The sequence below is a fragment of the Centruroides sculpturatus genome, unplaced genomic scaffold (genome assembly GCF_000671375.1).
Source record: "Centruroides sculpturatus isolate CEXI.00-Female unplaced genomic scaffold, Cexi_2.0 scaffold1017, whole genome shotgun sequence".
Classification (NCBI taxonomy): Eukaryota; Metazoa; Arthropoda; class Arachnida; order Scorpiones; family Buthidae; genus Centruroides; species Centruroides sculpturatus.
Window position 1 is genome coordinate 212871 of NW_019385285.1, and position 20424 is coordinate 233294.

The 20424-nt window shown below is 32.6% G+C and overlaps 1 protein-coding gene across 1 annotated transcript; it reads left to right on the plus strand.

Annotated features, from left to right (window-relative positions):
- On the plus strand, positions 1 to 12323 carry LOC111637189 (cytochrome P450 4C1-like). The gene is made up of 12 exons (XM_023382616.1): positions 1 to 205; positions 3731 to 3874; positions 3950 to 4062; positions 4322 to 4410; positions 4478 to 4668; positions 4737 to 4806; positions 8128 to 8254; positions 8329 to 8508; positions 11435 to 11608; positions 11685 to 11751; positions 11833 to 12012; positions 12072 to 12323. Exons 1-12 carry the CDS (start codon positions 1 to 3, stop codon positions 12227 to 12229), a joined length of 1698 nt encoding a protein of 565 aa, XP_023238384.1. The 3' UTR covers positions 12230 to 12323.
- Positions 12324 to 20424: the final 8101 nt, after the last annotated feature.

Here is a 20424-nt window from a genome sequence, read left to right on the forward strand (position 1 = left end):
ATGGTCGTATTCAATACAGAAAGTTTTTACGAATGGAAATTAGTTATTGGATTCGCAATATTTCTTTCAATTCTCTATATATGGAAGAAAAAGAGTAGAAATAAACACGGAGACGAAATACCACAACTCTCTAGTTGGGCCTATGTTTGGAATCTGATTTTCTGTCAAGTAAAAGCTCAGAATTTTCGGAAACTTTGCGGAAAATGTAAGTATGAACATTCATTTAAATGTTATAATAAACTTTTTAACATTTATGAATTTGTGTTACAAATAGCGATTAATAAAACGTAACGCTATATTTATTCAACGATTTTTTTAGTTATAATTCAAGTATTGAGTTTTGTATGTATTTTATCCTTGGACGAGAAAGTACTAAAAGATTCTTGGAGTGGCTATCAATATATGCGTAATGTCATCTTGAACCGGTTCAAGTATAATTGCTTTAACACATATTGTTTGCGTGTTTTTAAGGATATCAATTGATTGGTTAAGGCATTTATTTTTAGACCGATCGCCATACTTTTCCTCTGTTATATTTAGCTCCTGTGAATAAAATGAATATCACAATTAAACTCTGTTTAAAAAGATGTCATTCCTAAAGCATGAATAATAAGAGTAACATACGTTTTATTTAACTGTTTTATTGTTATTTTATTTGTTACGAACAATAACAAACAGATATAGAACGGAGTTGTACACTATTGCCCATAATAAATTAAATAAAATAATTATCTAGCATAACTAATGGTAGAGATATATGAGGCTTATCAAATTGTAATAAAGCCGAGTAATGGAGATGACATGGCGATGTCGATTATTTATTTAAAAGGTATAGAATTTGTGAAATATGTTTTCAGAAAAAATAAATAATATAAAATATATAAATATTAGCTCATATTTTTATCCGAAACTCGGTTATCCGAAAGAATTCCAGTCGGCAAATTTAAATTTTCGCTAGTGCTGTGGCGTTGCAATCTTTGGCTATATCTTGGGCTACTCCAATATTTTTTTTGTTGATGTGTGTTTTAGCTGGCAGCACTGGCACTTTTGTGTGGTGTTTTTCTGAGGACTGTGTGGTGCTGAATCGAACGTTTTTGATACTAGATCAACTTCTAAAGTATATATTTTTTTGTTTTTATATTTTTCAACATATTTATTTTGTTTGTAAAAAATAAAAAAATAATTTTTAACAATACAATAGCCACGATTATTATTTTAAAAAGTTTACATTAGGCTTAACATCGACGAAAATTCAACGCAAAGCGACACGCAACAGAGAAAAATTTCAACACGGGATAGGTTAATGTATTTTTTCGTACATATTCGGTTATCCGAAAAATAAGTTATCCGAACAACCTCAGTCCCCAATTTATTCGGATAAACGACGCTCTACTGTATATATGCATGAATAAATAGTTATTTCATGAATCTTCCGAAGTGCCGAGCAAGAAAAATATTAATCATGTTCCTGTCGACTTCTTTCAAGTTTAATAAATATTTCTCTCGAATTAGTCATTGCAAATTGACCTGGTATTACATTACCGGTAATTCGGTAATTATATTCGGAATTACCGGTTTATCGGTACTTTACCGGTAAATTTGTATTAACAAATGATTTAAAACTAAACTGAATTACTGACAGAATTATTGAACAACCATTTATTTTCAAGTTTTTATCAGTTTAAACATACAACATTCTTGAAATAGCAATTATTATGACACAACAGACATTGAAATAATACAAATATAACAGACGGTGCAACGAAATATTAAAATATTACTGAGAAAGTTAAGCAACATTCTGCTAGAGTTCTTTTTTAACATACATAGAGTGTATCCTTTTACAAATCTGGTTCCCTCTATGCGACTTCTTCCTTTTAATTTGTGTTTATTTCTATGCAATCGATTTTACTGCGCCTCGCGTTGTTGGATTTGTCATTAAATATCATAGTGTGTGTGTTGCCAATGTATATGGCACATCTACTTGTCCTACTGAAGGTGACCAACTCGTGACCTGCAGTTTGGACAGTGTGTTGATCAATAAAAGAGAGAATGGTGTTGTGCGTGGTCTAACGTGATAATCTGTTTCGAAACAAAACTGGAATTTATCGTTTAAATCAAATTCTGCCAACTTGTGACGTTGTTTTATGTTTCAAATTTTTACTTATTAATCAATTAGACATACACAGAGTTAATTAAGACGCATGATAGTAACACGTTCATCGGTTTTTGTCATTAAAGCAACAAATAAGTAAAAAAAAAAACAAAGTTGCCAGCTCAGTTTTGCATTGTCATAGAGCAAGTGATAATCACCTTCAGCATGTTTAACACGTAACAATGTAACTTCAATCGAAACCGACAATGCTGGAGTCGTATGGCACGTGTCATAGAAATCGGCGTGTATAGGGAAATTTCGAAATTATGCCATTTTGGCACGAGTTGCAAATAACCTAATATGCCTAATTCATCAAGATCAGTGTTTCTCAACCTCTAACGAATCGTCGCTCCCTTCAACATAGTATTGCCCCCTTCAATAAAACTGTTACGTAGTATCGCCCCTTCACTTCAAAATTCCGATGCCGAGGGCCAAGGCTAACACCAAATTCGTACTACATCGAATAGACTATTAACTAATATAATGTTATTTGTTTAATTATTGTATGATGTAATCAAAAAATATCTAATTATTCTTAATATAATGTTTTACTATATTGCCCAGAAAATTGTTTTTCGCCTCCCCAAAATATAAATCGTTACAAATCGCCCTTTCAACATGGAAAAACGCCCACATGGGGGCGATATCACTCCCGTTGAGAAACACTAATCTAGATGATTCATCATTTCTGAAACTTTGTCAAATTTGCATAAAAAATTTCAGTAGGCTTATATTTAATGGAAAGAAATACGTGGCATTAGAAGATCTCCAAAGTAAGAATTCATTGAACACTGAGGTTATGAAAGTAATTTACATAGTATTGGGTAGCGAATTTAAGGTAGTCTAGTTATGTTATCTCGCTTCAAACGAAATACAATTGTAAAGCCGAGACTCCACTACCGTAAAAACGGCGTAAAAACCCCTCGCTGTAAAAGCTTTTAATCACGTGACCCTGATATTTTACGCTTGAGCAGGTCGTAAAACCAGCGTAAAAGCGAGTTGAGCAGTGTTCAACTTTGGACGCGAATACGGCCGTAAAACGGTACCATCCACCAAACAGAAGTCAGTTAACTCTAGGTCATTGTGAGACGGTGCGAAAATGGCGAAAAAAAAGCTTTTGTGTACGTTCCCTCGTGGATACTCTAAAATAGATCCGGAAAGATTTATCGAAAACATCCGAAAGTATTCGTGTATCTACGACAAGAAGTATCCCGATTATAATAATGGATGCCTAAATCACGCGATACGGACGGCCACAGGAAAATCCTTCAATTTAGAAGAGTATATAATGAAAAAAGCTAAGCTTAATAAGTGCTGTATATTATCTTAATAAGTGCTGTTCCAGAATAGAAAAAAAGAAAAATCGAATTAGGGTAATTTTTTACAAGTTTTGGTACATTCAGTACATTTCAAAATTTACTTTTTCTGACAATGCTAACAAGGAGAACCAAACTATGTTTTGTGGTTCAGCATGTACAATGTATTTATTGTTTTTAAGCATAAATCAAATATAATAAAGCAAAATAATTTTATTAAACGCTTAGCAAAGTTAGTATTTTCTTCTTTTTTTAACAGATATGAATCTATTAGTAAACAAAAAAAATGCTCAGGATATGAAAGTAAAAAAACTACCATCTATATCCGTTTTAACAATTCTGTGGAATATGTTATTTTATCAACGAGACAACAGACTGCACTACAAATCGTCCTGGGTCATAGGTAAGTTATTATTTCATTTTATTGAAAAATTTGATTATTTATAAATATACAAATTATTTTATCGTCTTTCTGAAGACATTCTAAATGGAATAGTTGGACTCCCTACACTATTTCCAAAAGAGAAAGTCCTATACGTCAACGTATTTGGATATAAATTAATTTGTTTCATACATCCGGAATCTGCAAAAGTAATAAAACATATACCAGTAACTACTGTAATACAGTCGAACCCCTATAACACTGTAGATTTTTCCGTTTTATATGAATTCCATGTTGTACGAATCACTTAGATTTTACAAATACGTGAGCCGTTCACAGCCCAGCACACGTATTTGTAAAATCCAAGTGACTCGTACAACATGGAATTCATATAAAACGGAAAAATCAACAGTGTTATAGGGGGGTCGACTGGTATGTTTATTATAAATAAAAATTTGCTTTTTGTAGGAAGTGCTAAGCAGCAACAGTTTTATCACTAAGGATTCTTTATACGATTTCTTTATTCCATTGTTAGGAAAAAATAGTCTTTTATACAGGTAATGCATTATTTTATATTTAGTTAAATGTCGTTGTTTACAATTTTGAATATTTAATTATATGAAGTCCTGACGATATCTGGAGAAAGAGGAGAAGATATTACGCTCCATATTTTCATCTTCGGTATATCAAAGATTATCAAAATGTGTTTATGAATCATTCAAACTTGTTTGTCGAGAAATTGAAAAAACTGCAGGAAAATGAAATTTTTGATATCGTAAAATGGACGAAATATTGCTCTCTGGACATAGTTACAGGTATTAATAATCTTTATTTTAAAATATTTATTCAAACCTTATAAAAATACCTATTTATTTTTACGTAGACTTAATATTAGGAATTTCTCCAAACTCTCAGTCTGAAAATAATGAAGAATACATCGCAGCAATAACCAGGTACAGAAAATTTACTACAAAGTAAATTCTATCAATTTTCTCATTAATATTTACAAAATTATACAGTAGACCCCTATAACGCGGGTTCCTATAATGCGGATTCCTATAACGCGGCGAAAAATTGCGACGGTATTCGTATAAAGACGCTAAAAGGGACGCGTAAAACGCGGTAAAACGTCATCGCCGACTCGTGTCGCGACAGGATTGGTCGAATCTGGACCAATAGCAGACGAGCAGCTGAATTACTTACATGCTATGGAGCGTTCAGNGATTATTCCGTTTTATATGAATTCCATGTTGTACGAATCACTTAGATTTTACAAATACGTGAGCCGTTCACAGCCCAGCACACGTATTTGTAAAATCCAAGTGACTCGTACAACATGGAATTCATATAAAACGGAAAAATCAACAGTGTTATAGGGGGGTCGACTGTATACTTTCCGCCGTCCAGCGCCACGCTACGGAGAATTTAGGCGAGTAAGTTGAGTTTACTATTGTCTGTACAGAATGTAAATTTGTTATCGTAAGTCTAATACAGCACTGTAATTTTATACATTTCTCGTGAAAGAAACCATTTCTTATTCAACGGCCATAAAAATTATTTATATTAATGAAGTCTCCAAAGGTCAAGTTATTTTTCTGCGAAAAATTCGTTATCAGAAATCGCGGCCGCCGTTTCGTGCGCCGCTCCGCGACGAAAACAAGCTTAAGCAATGGCGACGTCGAACGGTACACACTCGGTAAGTAATCCTATAGTTTTTTGTTTATAGCAAAGTTTATATGGATTATTCCCAAAAAATTATACGGAATTTGGGAATATTGAGTCAAATTAGTCTAGAATCGATTAATTTTATGGAAGGAACCCTTTCAAACAGCCGTAGTCTGTAAACTGCACACATGTCGGGCTGTGATTGGGTCATGTATTTAAGGATTCCTACAACGCGAAATTCTTATAAAGCGGAACGTATCTACCGCGTTATGGGGGGTCTACTGTATGTAATATATGATGCATAGAAAAATTTCATAGGCAGTGTAAAATATACATACAACATTTTTTTAATAAGGAAATTTTATTTTGAAACTCATCAGTGGACAAATAAACATTCTCAAATCCTGTTTCTTTTATGCTGGGTGATTTTTTCTTAGCATGCATCTACGTTCATACCAGTATTCTGATTTATCACATTTTCATATTTTACGATACAAAAATGTTTTGTTATTTTTCTCTAAATACGACTTTTAACTTTATACAATACTAGCTGTTTCCCGCGACTTCACTCGCAGAGGTTTTGCAAGCAAACCCCATTTATATTCAGTATTTCAATAACTATAGTAATTGTTATATAATACTTACCTACTCAATGAAGACTAAACGCAGTTAAAAACAAAAAATCGTATTTAAAATAGTACAGTAGGAGCCGTTTTTCCGGTTAAGACTTAATGCTCTCCCTTCACCCCGCGGGGGAATTTCGAAAAATCCCTTCTTAGTGTGCGTTTACATGACGTACCCTAACTGTGTACCAAATTTCATTTCTATAGGTACAGCGGTTTGCTGTGGGCAATGATGAATCAGTGACTAAGTCAGTCAGTCAGTGACTCAGTCAGTCAGTGACTCAGTGACAAGTAACTTTATATATTTTTACATTATTTCTATCTATTTTACAATGATATTGGTTACAGTGTAGGGACCACGGTGATTTGTGAATTTTTAGCCGAATCGCAGCTTCGTGTTCTTTTAGCCGTGTCTGCATCTTTCTGTTTCTCCTATGTAGAGTTTTGGTTGTGGACAAGTACATGATATTTTATAGACGATACCTGCAACATCGAGTTGGTGTTTTAACACTTTTTGGTCTTCGTTATTTATAACATTAATTGCATTCATTAACTTGTTTTTTTATTTCGCCACTATACATATAGAAAATTTCTTGAAAATCGATTTATATCATCAAATAAATTATTTACGTAAGGGAACTTAACATATGAAGTATTCATTATTCGTTTTTTAACATTAAAGCTATAATTTATAAAGGATTTATACCACTTACATAATATGTTCTTTGGGTAATCATTTAATAAGTATTATATAAAGAGTTGTCTTTTTCTTTTTCTATATCTTTTTGAACCGATGTTCTATTTAATATTTTCCTTAGTTTCATCATAAATACGTTATTATTCGTGTCTGTGGGACAATATGATTTATAATTACCATTTTGTTTTGTATTACAGTGGCATCCAAAAAGTTCATTTCTTTCAAAAGTTTTTGTTCTTCCTCACTTGTAAACTTTAAATTTTTATCTAATTTATTTGCATGGTTTTCAATATCTTGGGGTGTAATTATTTGTGAGTCATATATAAACAATATATCGTCTTTGATTGTCCATATCTACTATCTACGATCGCTAGATAATAGATAGGGGCAATCAATCAATCAATCGATCAATCTTGATTGATTGTCCCTAGATAGATTATCACTAGATAGTATTTTAAAATTAAAATACTATCTAGCGATAATTTTAAAGTATTTTGATAATAAATATATTTTATATGTAGCCGTATTTTATAATTTATATAGAACAAAGTGTAAAGACTACAACAGAATATCAAACGGCTCTAGGAAAAGTTTTGTTACTTCCATACAATATTTATCGATATAACTAACCCCACAGATTGGAATGTTGGGTGTTGTCTCGTTTGAATAAACAAAAGAACCTCCAAATTTTTTCGAAAAGGTAAATAACGCTTGTCTAGTGGAGACTGTTATTTGCTGGCATTCGCAGGACTTTGGACAAAAACTGTTGTATATTGGTTTACCCATTTTATTAGAAGCATTCTTCAACCATTAATGATGTTTTTTTCTCATCGTCTTTTGAATTCATCTTGTGCATTTTTCTGATGCATGCCAATAATACCACCAGACCCCAGACTAAAATTTTTTCATCATTGCAAACAGCTTTTTGGCCATTCCTTAATCCAACTCATATTTTCTTGATATTTTGATTGACACAATTGAAATAAGACTTGTATATTTAATAACAAAGTATGAAACATGATATTTGCTTTTCCTCTCGATATGCACAGTATCACAGGATATATTGTATTTATATTTAAGTATTACATCTCTACATATGGTCGATCTTAGGACTACATTCTGTCTATTATTGAATTAGAGAATTTTATTCTATTACTATATATTTATAAAGATTTATAGATTTTGAATTCGGAAAAAGATTAAATATTCAATACGAAATACAAAATATATTTATATTGAAATTTTCTGAAATTAAACTCTCATATAATATAATTTAAATTAAATTTCAGAGTAACAAAATATTTTTCTCAATGGCTAACGAATCCATTGTATTGGTTTCCCCCAACTTGTGCCATGACTAAAAGGGGGAAAAAATTGAAAAGAAACGTTGAAATCATTCACCAGTTAGATGAAAAGGTAAATCTAATTAGATGAAAGATAAACGAGTATTATTTGGATAGAACAGATTTATGTTTTAATTTCATGCGTAGGAGTTCAAGAGAATGAAAGAAAATTTCGTGAAAAGACACATCGGTGATGATGAACACAATGCAAAAAAACCAAACATGAAAATCGAACTTCTGATAGATGTACTGTTAGATCTTCATGTCAACCAAAATTTAATTTCGGAAGAAGATGCTATCAGAGAGATGAATGGCCTTAAATTTGCTGTATGTATAATTGGTAAAAGGTGTTTAACGACAATAGTTTTATAATCATTTTTGCAAACTTATTTAAAATTATATTTTCGCTATTTCAGCATATTTAGGAACATTTCGAAAAATTAAAAATTTATAAGTACTGCTGATTTTTGATCATTCTATGTATATTCTTATATTTTATTATAGCGTTGGTGACGTTTTCAATTTTACTTGTTAAATTATTTGTTTTGGAGATTTTAATATTTAGCTGTTTTTTAAAAAACGCTGCAGCTTTCTCAGCTTTTCCAATAAATTTGGCGTTGTAAAAAACCCATTCATTAATCAATCAGATTAATAATAATAATTTGATACTATAGTAAACGAACAAATCAAAAATAACTGATCGAGTACATACCAGTCGACCCCCCTATAACACTGTTGATTATTCCGTTTTATATGAATTCCATGTTGCACGAGTCACTTAGATTTTACAAATATGTGAGCCGTTTACAGCCCGGCACACGTATTTGTAAAATCTAAGTGACTCGTAAAACATGGAATTCATATAAAACGGAATAATCAACAGTGCTATAGGGGGTCGACTGTATTATGTAAATCAACTAGAAGGTAGACGAGGCTGTGTAGTCATTTGCCTGAGTTATGATACACCCTTAATCAAGTACGAAGAAGTAACCTTAGAAGCCGTCTATAAATTATGCAAGGGCGATTTCGGCCATTGTAGACCCCCATCCATCCCTGTGTAAGAAACCGTAATATTTTCTTTGTTCCTCCTCCCCTTCTCTATCTTACGTAATATTTAAGCATGATTTTATAGAAAGATTTTAACACAAATAAATTTTTTTATGAAAGCCTGAAAACCTTAGGTCCAAAATATATAATTATTAATTAGTTAATATGCACTATTATTTATAAAACACTTAGAGAATAGAGAGAAACCATGTTCCGTTGCTATATTGATTACATCGTGGCTAAGGCAAAAAAATGTTGCTAAAATGTGCTAGTTGAACCTGGTAACTAAATCATAAAGCTTGTAAAACTCTATATAATGGGGCAATACAATCAATGCTACTTTACGCCGCCTCTAGCTGGGGTCATGTAATTAATAAAAATTGAGTAGCGAGTAAATTACTCTCTCTTCAAAGACATTTTGCCATCAGAATTTTGAAGTGCTGCATAACTGTTTCTAATAATGCCTCTCTGATACTAGCAGAGCTCTTTCCTTCGCCACTATGTATTGAAGAAAATGTTCTACACTACTACATTAGCACTACAAACATCAAGGCTCAACAACAGTCTCTGCTCTTATCTACGGCTGTTTATATGCTACCACATTGCAATTACCCTATCTCTGATTATCATCCTGTAAACAAGGTTATCCCCAGGGTACATTTGGTGTCATCTGCTTCCTTCATGGATAACCATGCAAACATTAATATCTACAGAGATGTGTCCAAAAGTCCCCTTCACGTCGGCTCAAGTATCTGTATCTTCCTCCAAACTGACATATTTTGCCCAAAATATGTTAGAAAGTACAAATACCCCCACGTATCAAGCTGAAGAAAATGCTGTCTACCAAGCTGTTCAATGGGACACTTAAATACCAAACAAACATCTGTCTATCAACATTTACATTTTCTCAGTCTGTCCTAAAAGCTCTATTAAATCCCAATTCAAATAGCAATAAAATCACATATATCCAGCACAATAAAAATCTTGTAAATAAGATAACTTTTATATTTGTTCCTGGCCATACTGGAATACTAGGAAATGAAAAAACCGACTTTAGGGCTAAGTCAGCTGCAAAGGACACTGACTGGACTACACTCACATCCCTCTCTCACGTAGCAGCCTTAAAAATTATATTTATGACAACGCCATACAAAAGTGGAATCATCAATGGTGGAGCAGTAAAACTGGTAGAATAACAAACCTTTATTTTTTTACTGTTGAATGCATGCTCTCATCACCACTTAGAGATTTAATGTTTGCTACTGCTCAACTACTTACTGAGCATGATAATTTTAGAAGCTACCTGGTGATGTATAACCGGACAGAAACTGCCTTTTGCTTTTGCTCTACAGAAAACCTAGACACCGTCGACCATATATGATCTATCACTGTCCAATTTATGATCAACATACACTTATTCTGAAATTAGAAATCTTTACGCTTGGTTTCGGGTGGCTATGTGCACTCGATAAAGTTGTTCAGAAGCCACTGCTTGATGCTTTTTATAATCATGTTAAAAAAGTATGGAAGAAAAGGCTATAATTTCTAATTTCTAGTATTACATTTTAGTTTTCTTTGAAAGCTGAATACTATTTTTAGTGAGAGAGAAATGTCTGGTATGATGGTTTCAACCAATTAATATTATTTTGACGCTTGTTGAATTAACGTTTTCCCATATAAAAGTACTATTATATTTTTTAATTGTTACTGATTTTCTTAATATCGTCTAAGATTCTTTTGATCAGAATTTTCCGCATAGAACCAACATCGTAAAATATGGCTTCATGAAATACAGTCGATCCCACTATAACACTGTTGATTATTCCGTTTTATATGAATTCCATGTTATACGAGTCACTTAGATTTTGCAAATACGTGAGCCGTTCACAGCCCGGCACATGTATTTGTAAAATCTAAGTGACTCGTACAACATGGAATTCATATAAAACGGAATAATCAACAGTATTATTGTCGGGTCAACTCTATATTTAAATAATTTTCATTTCTAAGATTAAAATTGTCGTTTTTCGTATATGTCTGTTTTTGCATTTTTGGTTTTAAAAGGGTTTTTTTTCATACAATTCGTTGTTTCGCCATATTCATACTCGAAGCATCCATGTGATAAGAGATGAGGTCCAAAAATAACATCTAATGTCCTATTCAAGAGGAAATTTTAACTTTTTACTTCAACTTATTTTAATATCAGGCATTACATACATCCTCCCATGCTGCCTCCTGGACTCTATATTTCCTGGGAAGATTTCACGAAATACAAGACAAAGTGTATATGGAATTACAGAGCATTTTTCAAGACGACATAAATAGAAATATTACAATTAATGACTTGACAAAAATGACTTATTTAGAATGCGTAATAAAGGTAACTTTTCAATCTTCTTAATTAATTAAATACATAAGATAATTAATTTGATACATTTCTACACTAAACTTTTCAGGAGTCGATTAGAATCTATCCTCCTGTACCTGTCATTTCAAGAAAAAATCCGTATGAAATAAAAATTGGTTAGCCGTATCATTCAGAATACGTTTCTTCTATTAATAACTTTTTATTTTAATCATTACTTTGTTATTATATTAAAACAGATGATTATGTTTTACCACCAAAATCTACTTTCGTAATTTGCATGTATGCCATTCACCACAATCCTTCTGTTTATGAAAATCCAGAAGTGTTCGATCCAGATCGTTTCCTGCCTGAAAACTTTAAACAACTCCATCCTTATGCTTTTCTGCCATTTTCTGCTGGTCCCCGAAATTGTCTAGGTAAGTGGTTTGTTAATAAATCAAAAACATAATTATTTAATAAAATGGCTTATTTACAGGAGGTAAAGTAGCGATGGTTGCAATGAAAACAGTTTTAGCAAATGTTCTTCGAAATTTTAAAGTTTACTCTGTGGATCCTCAAGACAAAATCATTAATTCTTTTGAATTATTTTTGTGTCCACTGTCAGGAATAAGAATGCGGATAGAAAAGAGATAAACTACTCTTATATTGTCTTATCTTAATAAACGTTTTTTTTTTTTTTTACAAATTTACATAAATACAGTAAGGAATAAATTTAAAATGAAGTGAATCCAATATAAGCAGAGGTTTATTTCTAAAATATATTTATAGTATTTTCATCATTATTCTTATAAACTAATGACTACTTATAAAAACAATTTCGGTTCCGGCCAAAAAAGTTTATTTTGGTATAATTTTGTTGGTTGCACCAAGCCAATTAGTTTCACACAAACTAACCCTACAATAAAAATTATAATGCCTAAATTGTATACAGTAGTGGTAGAGATAAATTTTTAAAATTGGTTACTTTGTATGATAAACTCTTACGTAAGATAATCCTTCTTGTTATATAAAAGTATTTCATTTATATAACAAAAAATGTTGGTTATATTGTACTATGTTGGTTATATTGTACTAAGGTAAGTTAATGTTCGTTATATTGTACTAATTGTACAATATAACGAACATTAACTTTCCTTAAGCCCCAAGCACGAGAAATCTCGGCCACGTTACATAGCGTTACATAAAACTAGAGCGTTTGGACCCCCCTAAAAATTTTTGTTTTTTGGATTTTTGGAATGTTTTTTTAATTCTCCAAATTTTTCAATTTTTTTTTTTCCCCGCGCGAAAAAATTTTATCGCGATTTTAATTTACCTTAATGACGCACGCTTCACGCTTAATTGCTTTTTACTCGTTTTTTAATGGGAGTTTAATTGATATCAAATTTCATTCATTGTTCTAAAGTTGTAGTGCACGGATTTTCCTTCGGTAAAGCTATTTAAAGCTAGATTCTGATGTCAAAAACGACCTCCGATAGTATTTCAATTTTATTAATTAATAGATTTTATTATATATACGTTTAATTAGGTCGAGGGGTCGGAAATCGTAATAAAAATTTTAATTTTTTAAAAACATTTAAAAATATACCGCCAGCTAGTATTCACCCTACTATAAACCCATCGCCTCCCGAGCCTTCTATGAGAATGTCCCGGGAAATCCAACTCCAGCTGTGTTCAAGGTCATCCAGCTGTGTAAACAATGACTCATCAGTGTCAGATTTCACAAAAAGGCCAGACAAAGGAAAATAAAATTTGAAGTGTTTTCTTCAAAATTAATGCATTTCTTTCGTTTTTTACAGTTTTAAGTATTTTTTATGTTTAATTACATTAATATCAAAAATTGGTCAAGTCCCAAAGAGTTAAAACGAAAAACCATATAAACATTTATGCCATATCATTATAGTATTGTCACGTTTATCGTGATACTCAGATGGTAGAAAATAGCGCAAATGTAATGGTCAAGTAAACAATAATTGAAAATGTATCTAAGTCTTTTTAGGCATCGTAACATTTTCTAATTTAAACTATAAGGAAGTGTACCATTTATATTGAACAGAAAGCGTACTCGGCAAATTAATATTCAAAAAAAAAAAATCAATACCTTATCCGTTGCCGAGGGAGTTTATTTAAATAACGAACGTTTTCGATCTACTTCGTAGATCATCTTCAAGTTCAAAGAAACGAATATGGAATAACCACAAAGAATAAAACATTAAATTTAAAATTCAAAAATATCAACGACTGAGTAATTAAGTAAAATAATTAAAGTGTAAAAATACCAATTGTAAAAATAAATAACATAGAACAATAAATAAGTAATAGTACAAGTCGTTAACAGTTAACAAAAATTATAAATGCTCTCATAACGTGAATTGCGAATCAAGTCGTCATTCATAAGCCATTTGTAAGTCTTTTAATAGCAAACTTCCATGCTGAGGGTAGGCCCTCTGCATCTCTAGCGTTTATACATCTATCATCAAGTTTGCTTCTGTATATTTCCATTTTTTCGGCTGTCTTCGCTAAAGTTGGAGAGTGTATTTGCTTAATGATTTCAGCTTTTTTCCATCCAACTACGGAACCTTGGGCTTGAGCCATCTGGGCCAGCACATTTGCGTTTGATTTTTTCCTAACATCATATTAATGTTCTCTGACCCTTACCCCTAATTTCCTCATTGTAACTCCTATGTACTCCTTTTTTAATCCTAATTGTTGGTTCTCGTACGGGATCTTGTAAACTCCTGCTTTATCTTCTTTCTTAATATCCCCTTTATCGTTTCTTAGATTAAGGAGTACATTTAATGTAATTTAATATAATGTCTACTATTGGTCTACTATTTATATTTGAATAGTGAATATTTTGTTAAAGCAAGACGACCTGTGAGCATTAATTGTATGTTAAATATTTTATGCAATTTTTAACACATTAAAGTATATATGGTCATTCGTATTTCCTGTTACAAATTTGTAAGACATATTTCTTAGAAAAAAGTCAAATAAAAATATTCAGTCCAGTGGTGTGCCGTGACATTTGATCATATGGAAGCTGTATTTCTGTAAAAAGCCCACTTCCAGTGGCATCAGTTAATTCTCTAATTGTATTTTTAATAGATTATTTATTAGACGTAATTAATAAATAAACAAGTTCAATATAATTTACCTCTGTTATAAGATTCAATAGATTCCCTATGCCCTCTAAATGCCAATTCTTGCTTTAATAAAAACATATAACATCTATTAATTTAGATAAAATACAGTCGACCCCCTTATAATACAGGTTCCTATAGTTCGGATTCCTATATGACGGCGAAAATATTGCGACGGTATCCTTACATACATGGCAAAATACTCCTGTAATTCGGTAAAACGTCATCGGGCAGCCGAACTACTTTCCGCCGTCCAGCGCCACGCTACAGAGAGTTTAGACAAGTAATTTGAGTTTACTATCGTCTGTACAGTGTGTAAATCAGGTACCGTAAGTCTAATACAGCACTAATTTTATACATTTCTTGTGAAATAAACATTTCTTATTCAACGGCCATAAAAATTATTTATATTAATGATGTCTTCAAAGTTCAACAAATTTTTCGCAGAAAAATAACTTATCAGAAATCGCGGCCGCCGTTTGGTGCGCCGCTCCGCGACGAAAACAAGCTTAAGCAATGGCGACGTCGAACGGTGCACACTCAGTAAGTAATTCTACAAATTTTTGTTTATAACAGTGTTTCTCCACGGGGGCGATATCGCCCCCCATGTGGGCGATTTTCCATGTTGGGGGGGCGATTAGTGACAATTTATATTTTGGGAGGGCGAAAAACAATTTTCTGGGCGATATAGTAAAACATTATATTAAGAATAATTAGATATTTTTTTCGTTATATCGTACAATAATTAATTAGGCGCGCGGGAGACTATTGTCCCACAGGCATATTAAAACGCGTGTATTTTTTAATGTTTTTGGTGCTGAAAAATGATGCCCTCAGTACCTTCCTTCGATGGTGTGAAGATCGCACCGAAAAAAATAAAACATTGCACGAAAAAAAATTTTACATAGAGCTACAAAGGAAATCATTTGGGCACAATTGTACCCTGCGCGCCTAACAGAGTAAGTCGTATAAGCGCGACTAACCGAGGTGGGTCGATCTGACTTACAGTTTTCAGAAAACGCTTATTGGTTGACATCGAGTCAATCATGATAGAAATGACCAATTACAGCATAAAAGGCGTAAGAACAGGATTTTTAAAGCCAATAAACGGCAGAAAAGTTTCCCATAGACTTAGCATTGAAAGTTTGAAAGGTGGTGTTTTTTGGGGATATTTACTGCTAAATGGTGTTGAAAACATGTTTATTTGTCTAAATACTGTCAAGCGACTTATCGTTAGCAAATTAGAAGTGAAAAAAACGATTAAAACACGCGATTTTTAGCGATTGTTTACATACTTCGATGTGGTAGCCTTCGGGGGAGTAGCATTTCGCGAGAATTTTTCCAGCAGTTGTTTTTATAGGTGGATCTAATAACAGACATATAAATTAACCAATTACAGTGTAAAAGAAGTTTACTATCTATGTTATCTGCCAATAATCTACATTTTTACCTCTACTTGCTGTATGATTTTAGATGGTGTATTTTTGGAAATACTGAGATATTTTTGGCCCGGGGTTTGGTACAAAGAATTTAATTGTTGTTACAGTTAAAAAAACACATACAGGAAGACGATTGAGAGCTTAGATAGCATCAGACTTGTTTACAGTTTGTAAAATACACTTTTGAAGTTGACAATTTTTTTTTTGAAAAATTTCTAAAAACAGGAGACTTTCTGTTTTACGTTACGAATAAATAAAAACGATATATTTAAAGTAGTTTACTTCACTAATACATCAAAAACACATGCCCACATACATCCAAAATAAAAAAATCGAGAAAAAAACTATTAGTTTTGAAAAATTGAATTTTGAAACAGGGATACTATAGTCCCCCGCGCGCTTCACTTCGCGAGAGTAACACAGTGCGCGTAACCACGAGTTAAACAAATAACATTACACTGGTCACTAGTCTATTCAATGCAGTACAAATATGGCATTAGCCTTGGCCCTCAGCTTCGGAATTTTGAAGTGAAGGGGCGATACTACATAACGGTTTTATTGAAGAGGGCGATACTACGTTGACGGGGGCGATGGTTCGTTACAGGTTGAGAAACATTGGTTTATAGCATAGTTTATACAGATTATTCCCAAAAAAATATACGTATTTTGGAAATGTTGAGTCGAATTAGTGTAGGAATCGATTAATTTTATGAAAGAAAACCTTTCAAGCAGCCATGGTACGTAAACTTCACACGTGTCGGGCTGTGATTGGCAAGATCTCCTAAAACATTAATTTCATAAAAACGAAACGTATCTACCATGTTATAGGGGGGTCGACTGTATATCTATTAGACGTAATTACCACGTTATATTTTTCAATATTTATTTTATATTATTTACTAATGATAAATTCTATTCCGGTTTGATTTCCAAGTTGCTTCAAATATGAAAAAATCGACGATTTTTCGTGTCTTTTGCCAGCTAAATTGTCAAAGCCATTCTCATTCCACACACTAATTTCATTTGAAAATAGCAGGCGAACCAACAAAACGATTTTTTGCATTTTTATGCATTTACAGAGCCATTTTATCGTGAAAATGTCGAACGAATATTTTTATTGAAGCGTTTATATTTAATTAACTTAGGCATTGGCCTTTCTCTTTTAATAACGCTTTCATTTTCATCATATGATTTCGATCCAAAACTTTTTAAAAATAAATTGTCAATATTGCAATAACATTCCGAATCGCTAGCCAGGATATAAGGAATAAAATTAAAAATAAAATTATAAAAACTTACTTGGTGAAATAAAATGTATGGTGGATATACTTAACTGGTACATAATATTCTTCAATTGTATTAATATACTTTTAAAAAAAATTATAATTAAATATGGCTTTGTAAAAAAATGTGAGATCCGAATAGCCTCCGGGTCTAAATTAATAATTTAAAAATAATGTTAAATTTTTGTCATAAAATATTCTTTTGTTTTGGGTGAGAAAAGTAACGTTTTCTAGCGTTGGAAAACAGCTAGGAGAGTCACTTCCTTCCACTGAAGTTAGAACATCCTCTGTTTTCCATTATCTGCTAAAAATCTCGCTTCGATGGAAACTGTTTACCCCTCAATTCATCCCCGTCCCATCCGTCCACGTGCAAAATCTGAATACGATGATTGGTCACAAATGGAAGATATAGGCGAAGTTCAGCCCAATTCGGGGAGTTCATCGGCAGACCTGGAAAAGTCAGGACTCCACCCATTCGCTCTCTAAGGCCCTCGCCCTTAGGAGTTCGTCAGGAGATCTCATAGTAGAAAGAAGTCTCCCATATTGGCTCCACACTGCCTTTAGGAGTTCGTCGTCAGATCCGAGAGTAACAAGACGCCACACAAGTGTTCTCTAAGGCCAACGCCTTTAAGAGTTCGTCCGTAGATCGGAGAGTGAAAAGGACTCCATACATATGCCAACAGACCAACGCCTCGTCATTCCCTAACAAGTTACTCCTAAGTTATCAATGAAGTATCTTCACGAATAAGAAGACGACACTGCCAAGTAAACAGGTCGTATGTTTAAAACATAAATTGTGAGCTCTCTCTCTCGTAAATGTATGGTTTAAGAATACATTTCTCTCTCGACTCTGTTATAGACTAAGAATAGATTTCCTCCTATCGCGATTGATTTGATTATTCGTTCTTTGATTGACCGTTTTGAATTAATCGATTATTTCTTATTCTGTATTAATATTGTTTATTTGTTTATTAAATTCTATATACTTTGTTAAGAAATGTCTCTGTATTATTATTTCCTGAATCAGATCTACGGTATAAATTTCACGCGTGTTTATCCGCGTTACGCAAAGTAGATAAACTGGTGTCAGGAACCTGACTATTTGGATAGAGACTACACAGTCTTTAATCCCCACAAAGCTGAATATTACAGCCCTCCTATGTAAACTTTTAAGATCAGATCTAGTGATCCGAAACTTTAGAGAACTAGTCCTACCGACTAGATTGTCTATTAAGTGATACAGGAGTAACAAACTACCCTGTACCTCAGGCTGAATCTTACAGAAACGTACATAAAAATAACAAAATATTTTTACTCTTCAAATCTTAACCACTTAGTCAAATAGCTCCCTACGAGTGGAATCAGAGACGATCATAGTAGGTGTGCGGCGCGTGCACGCGTGCCAAATCCCGAGGGTGCCGATATCGGTTAATGTCAAATGCCTGTTTTGTCGCATCACTAGTATATCTCAAGGACGCGACAGGGTTGTTGTAAATTTTAAACGTTTTTCATCATAACTGTAAAAATCTAAATACGTTAAACTTAATAGATTGTCCGTCATTTGTTTTCTAACTAATTCGTTTTAAGACCAGGTGTTGTCTACGAAATTTCCAAATTTTACAACTTTTCTGTCACTCTCGTTAACTGGAAAAATTTCTGTCTTTATTACATCTAATATTACGAAGAAATCAGTTCCACTGTACTAGGCTAGAGATTGGGTCGGTTAAGATTTTAAGTAATATTCCGGCTCTTTCAGTAGGGTTTTATATATGTCCCTAATTCCCTAATTGCTTAATTATTTAACTACTTTTTAAGTAGAAATAAGTCGAAACCTGTTACTTTGTACTCGAATATTTGTAGTCTCGGGAAAAAATGGAAAGACAAACTTTTATGAAAAATGGATGCATAAATCGTAAATTTAAAGAAAAGAAATTCTAGAGCTTTTCCTCAGTGGAGTAGCGTGGGTGTCAGCCGCTCGGGGCGTAAAAAAATTTCGCTGCCCCCTTAAAAGACAAAAATTCAGTTTCGTCACAGAGTAAGTGATGAAAAATTCCGTGCTCATTTCAATGTCTGAATCCTAGGTGCGACAAAAATATGAAATGAAATAGTTCAAATTTTTACAAGATATTATTATTATTTATTGTGAAATTTTGCTGCCTCCTAAAAGTGCCGCCCGGGGCAGGCCGCCCCTAAAGTCCCCACTACGCTAATTCACTGCTTTTTCTGTACCTCATGCATCTCTCTTTCATTAAGTTTAGTTTAGAAATTTGTAATAAGATACATAATGCGGTTATAATAAAATATTGTGCGATTATTTTCATATAATTAAAATTAATATGTATTTATTTTTTAGAAAATACAAAGGAAGCGGCGCATCAACCGCTTCCAATGACGGCACGCTACTGATTCAGTCACATTTATCGAATAAAGCTTTCTTTGTGTCATTTTTCGGTTTGAGAATAAATGTAGAAAAATTAATGTTTAAATGTTCTATTTAAGTTAAAATATTTAAAGAAAAGCATTAAGTAGATTCGTATTAAACTTTTGTCTTTTACAAACATTGCAAATTACAAAAGATTAATTAATATTTTTATTGAGAAACCAATATGCTAATAACATGGTTCTAAATCATATAATTACTACTGATATCTTACAAGCAATAGAAAATTGTACACAAGAGACACCTGACTTCAAGCGTGATTGTAAGATTAAGCTTGCTGACAAATAATTCTAAATTATTCACTAAGCTTTTTCGGTAGGTTTATTATGAAGTAAAATGAGTCTTATAGCATAATCTAACAGGTGATAAATGGAAAAAGAACAGACAATCACTGGAACTAAGAAGATGCCCAAACATAAATAATCATTTATTTGTTTTGTTTTTAAACTGTTTATAAAAAACCTTAAACTTCTTTAATGTATAAATGTTTAAGCATATTAACTTGAAATTGATTTTTTAAAAATAC

Excerpts from the sequence above, each read along its gene's own strand:
- LOC111637189 (XM_023382616.1), top strand. The coding sequence starts at position 1 with ATGGTCGTATTCAATACAGAAAGTTTTTACGAATGGAAATTAGTTATT. Across the intron at positions 4,411-4,477 it reads AAAAATAGTCTTTTATACAG|TCCTGACGATATCTGGAGAA; the intron begins GTAATGCATTAT and ends AATTATATGAAG. Across the intron at positions 8,509-11,434 it reads TGAATGGCCTTAAATTTGCT|GCATTACATACATCCTCCCA; the intron begins GTATGTATAATT and ends TTTTAATATCAG.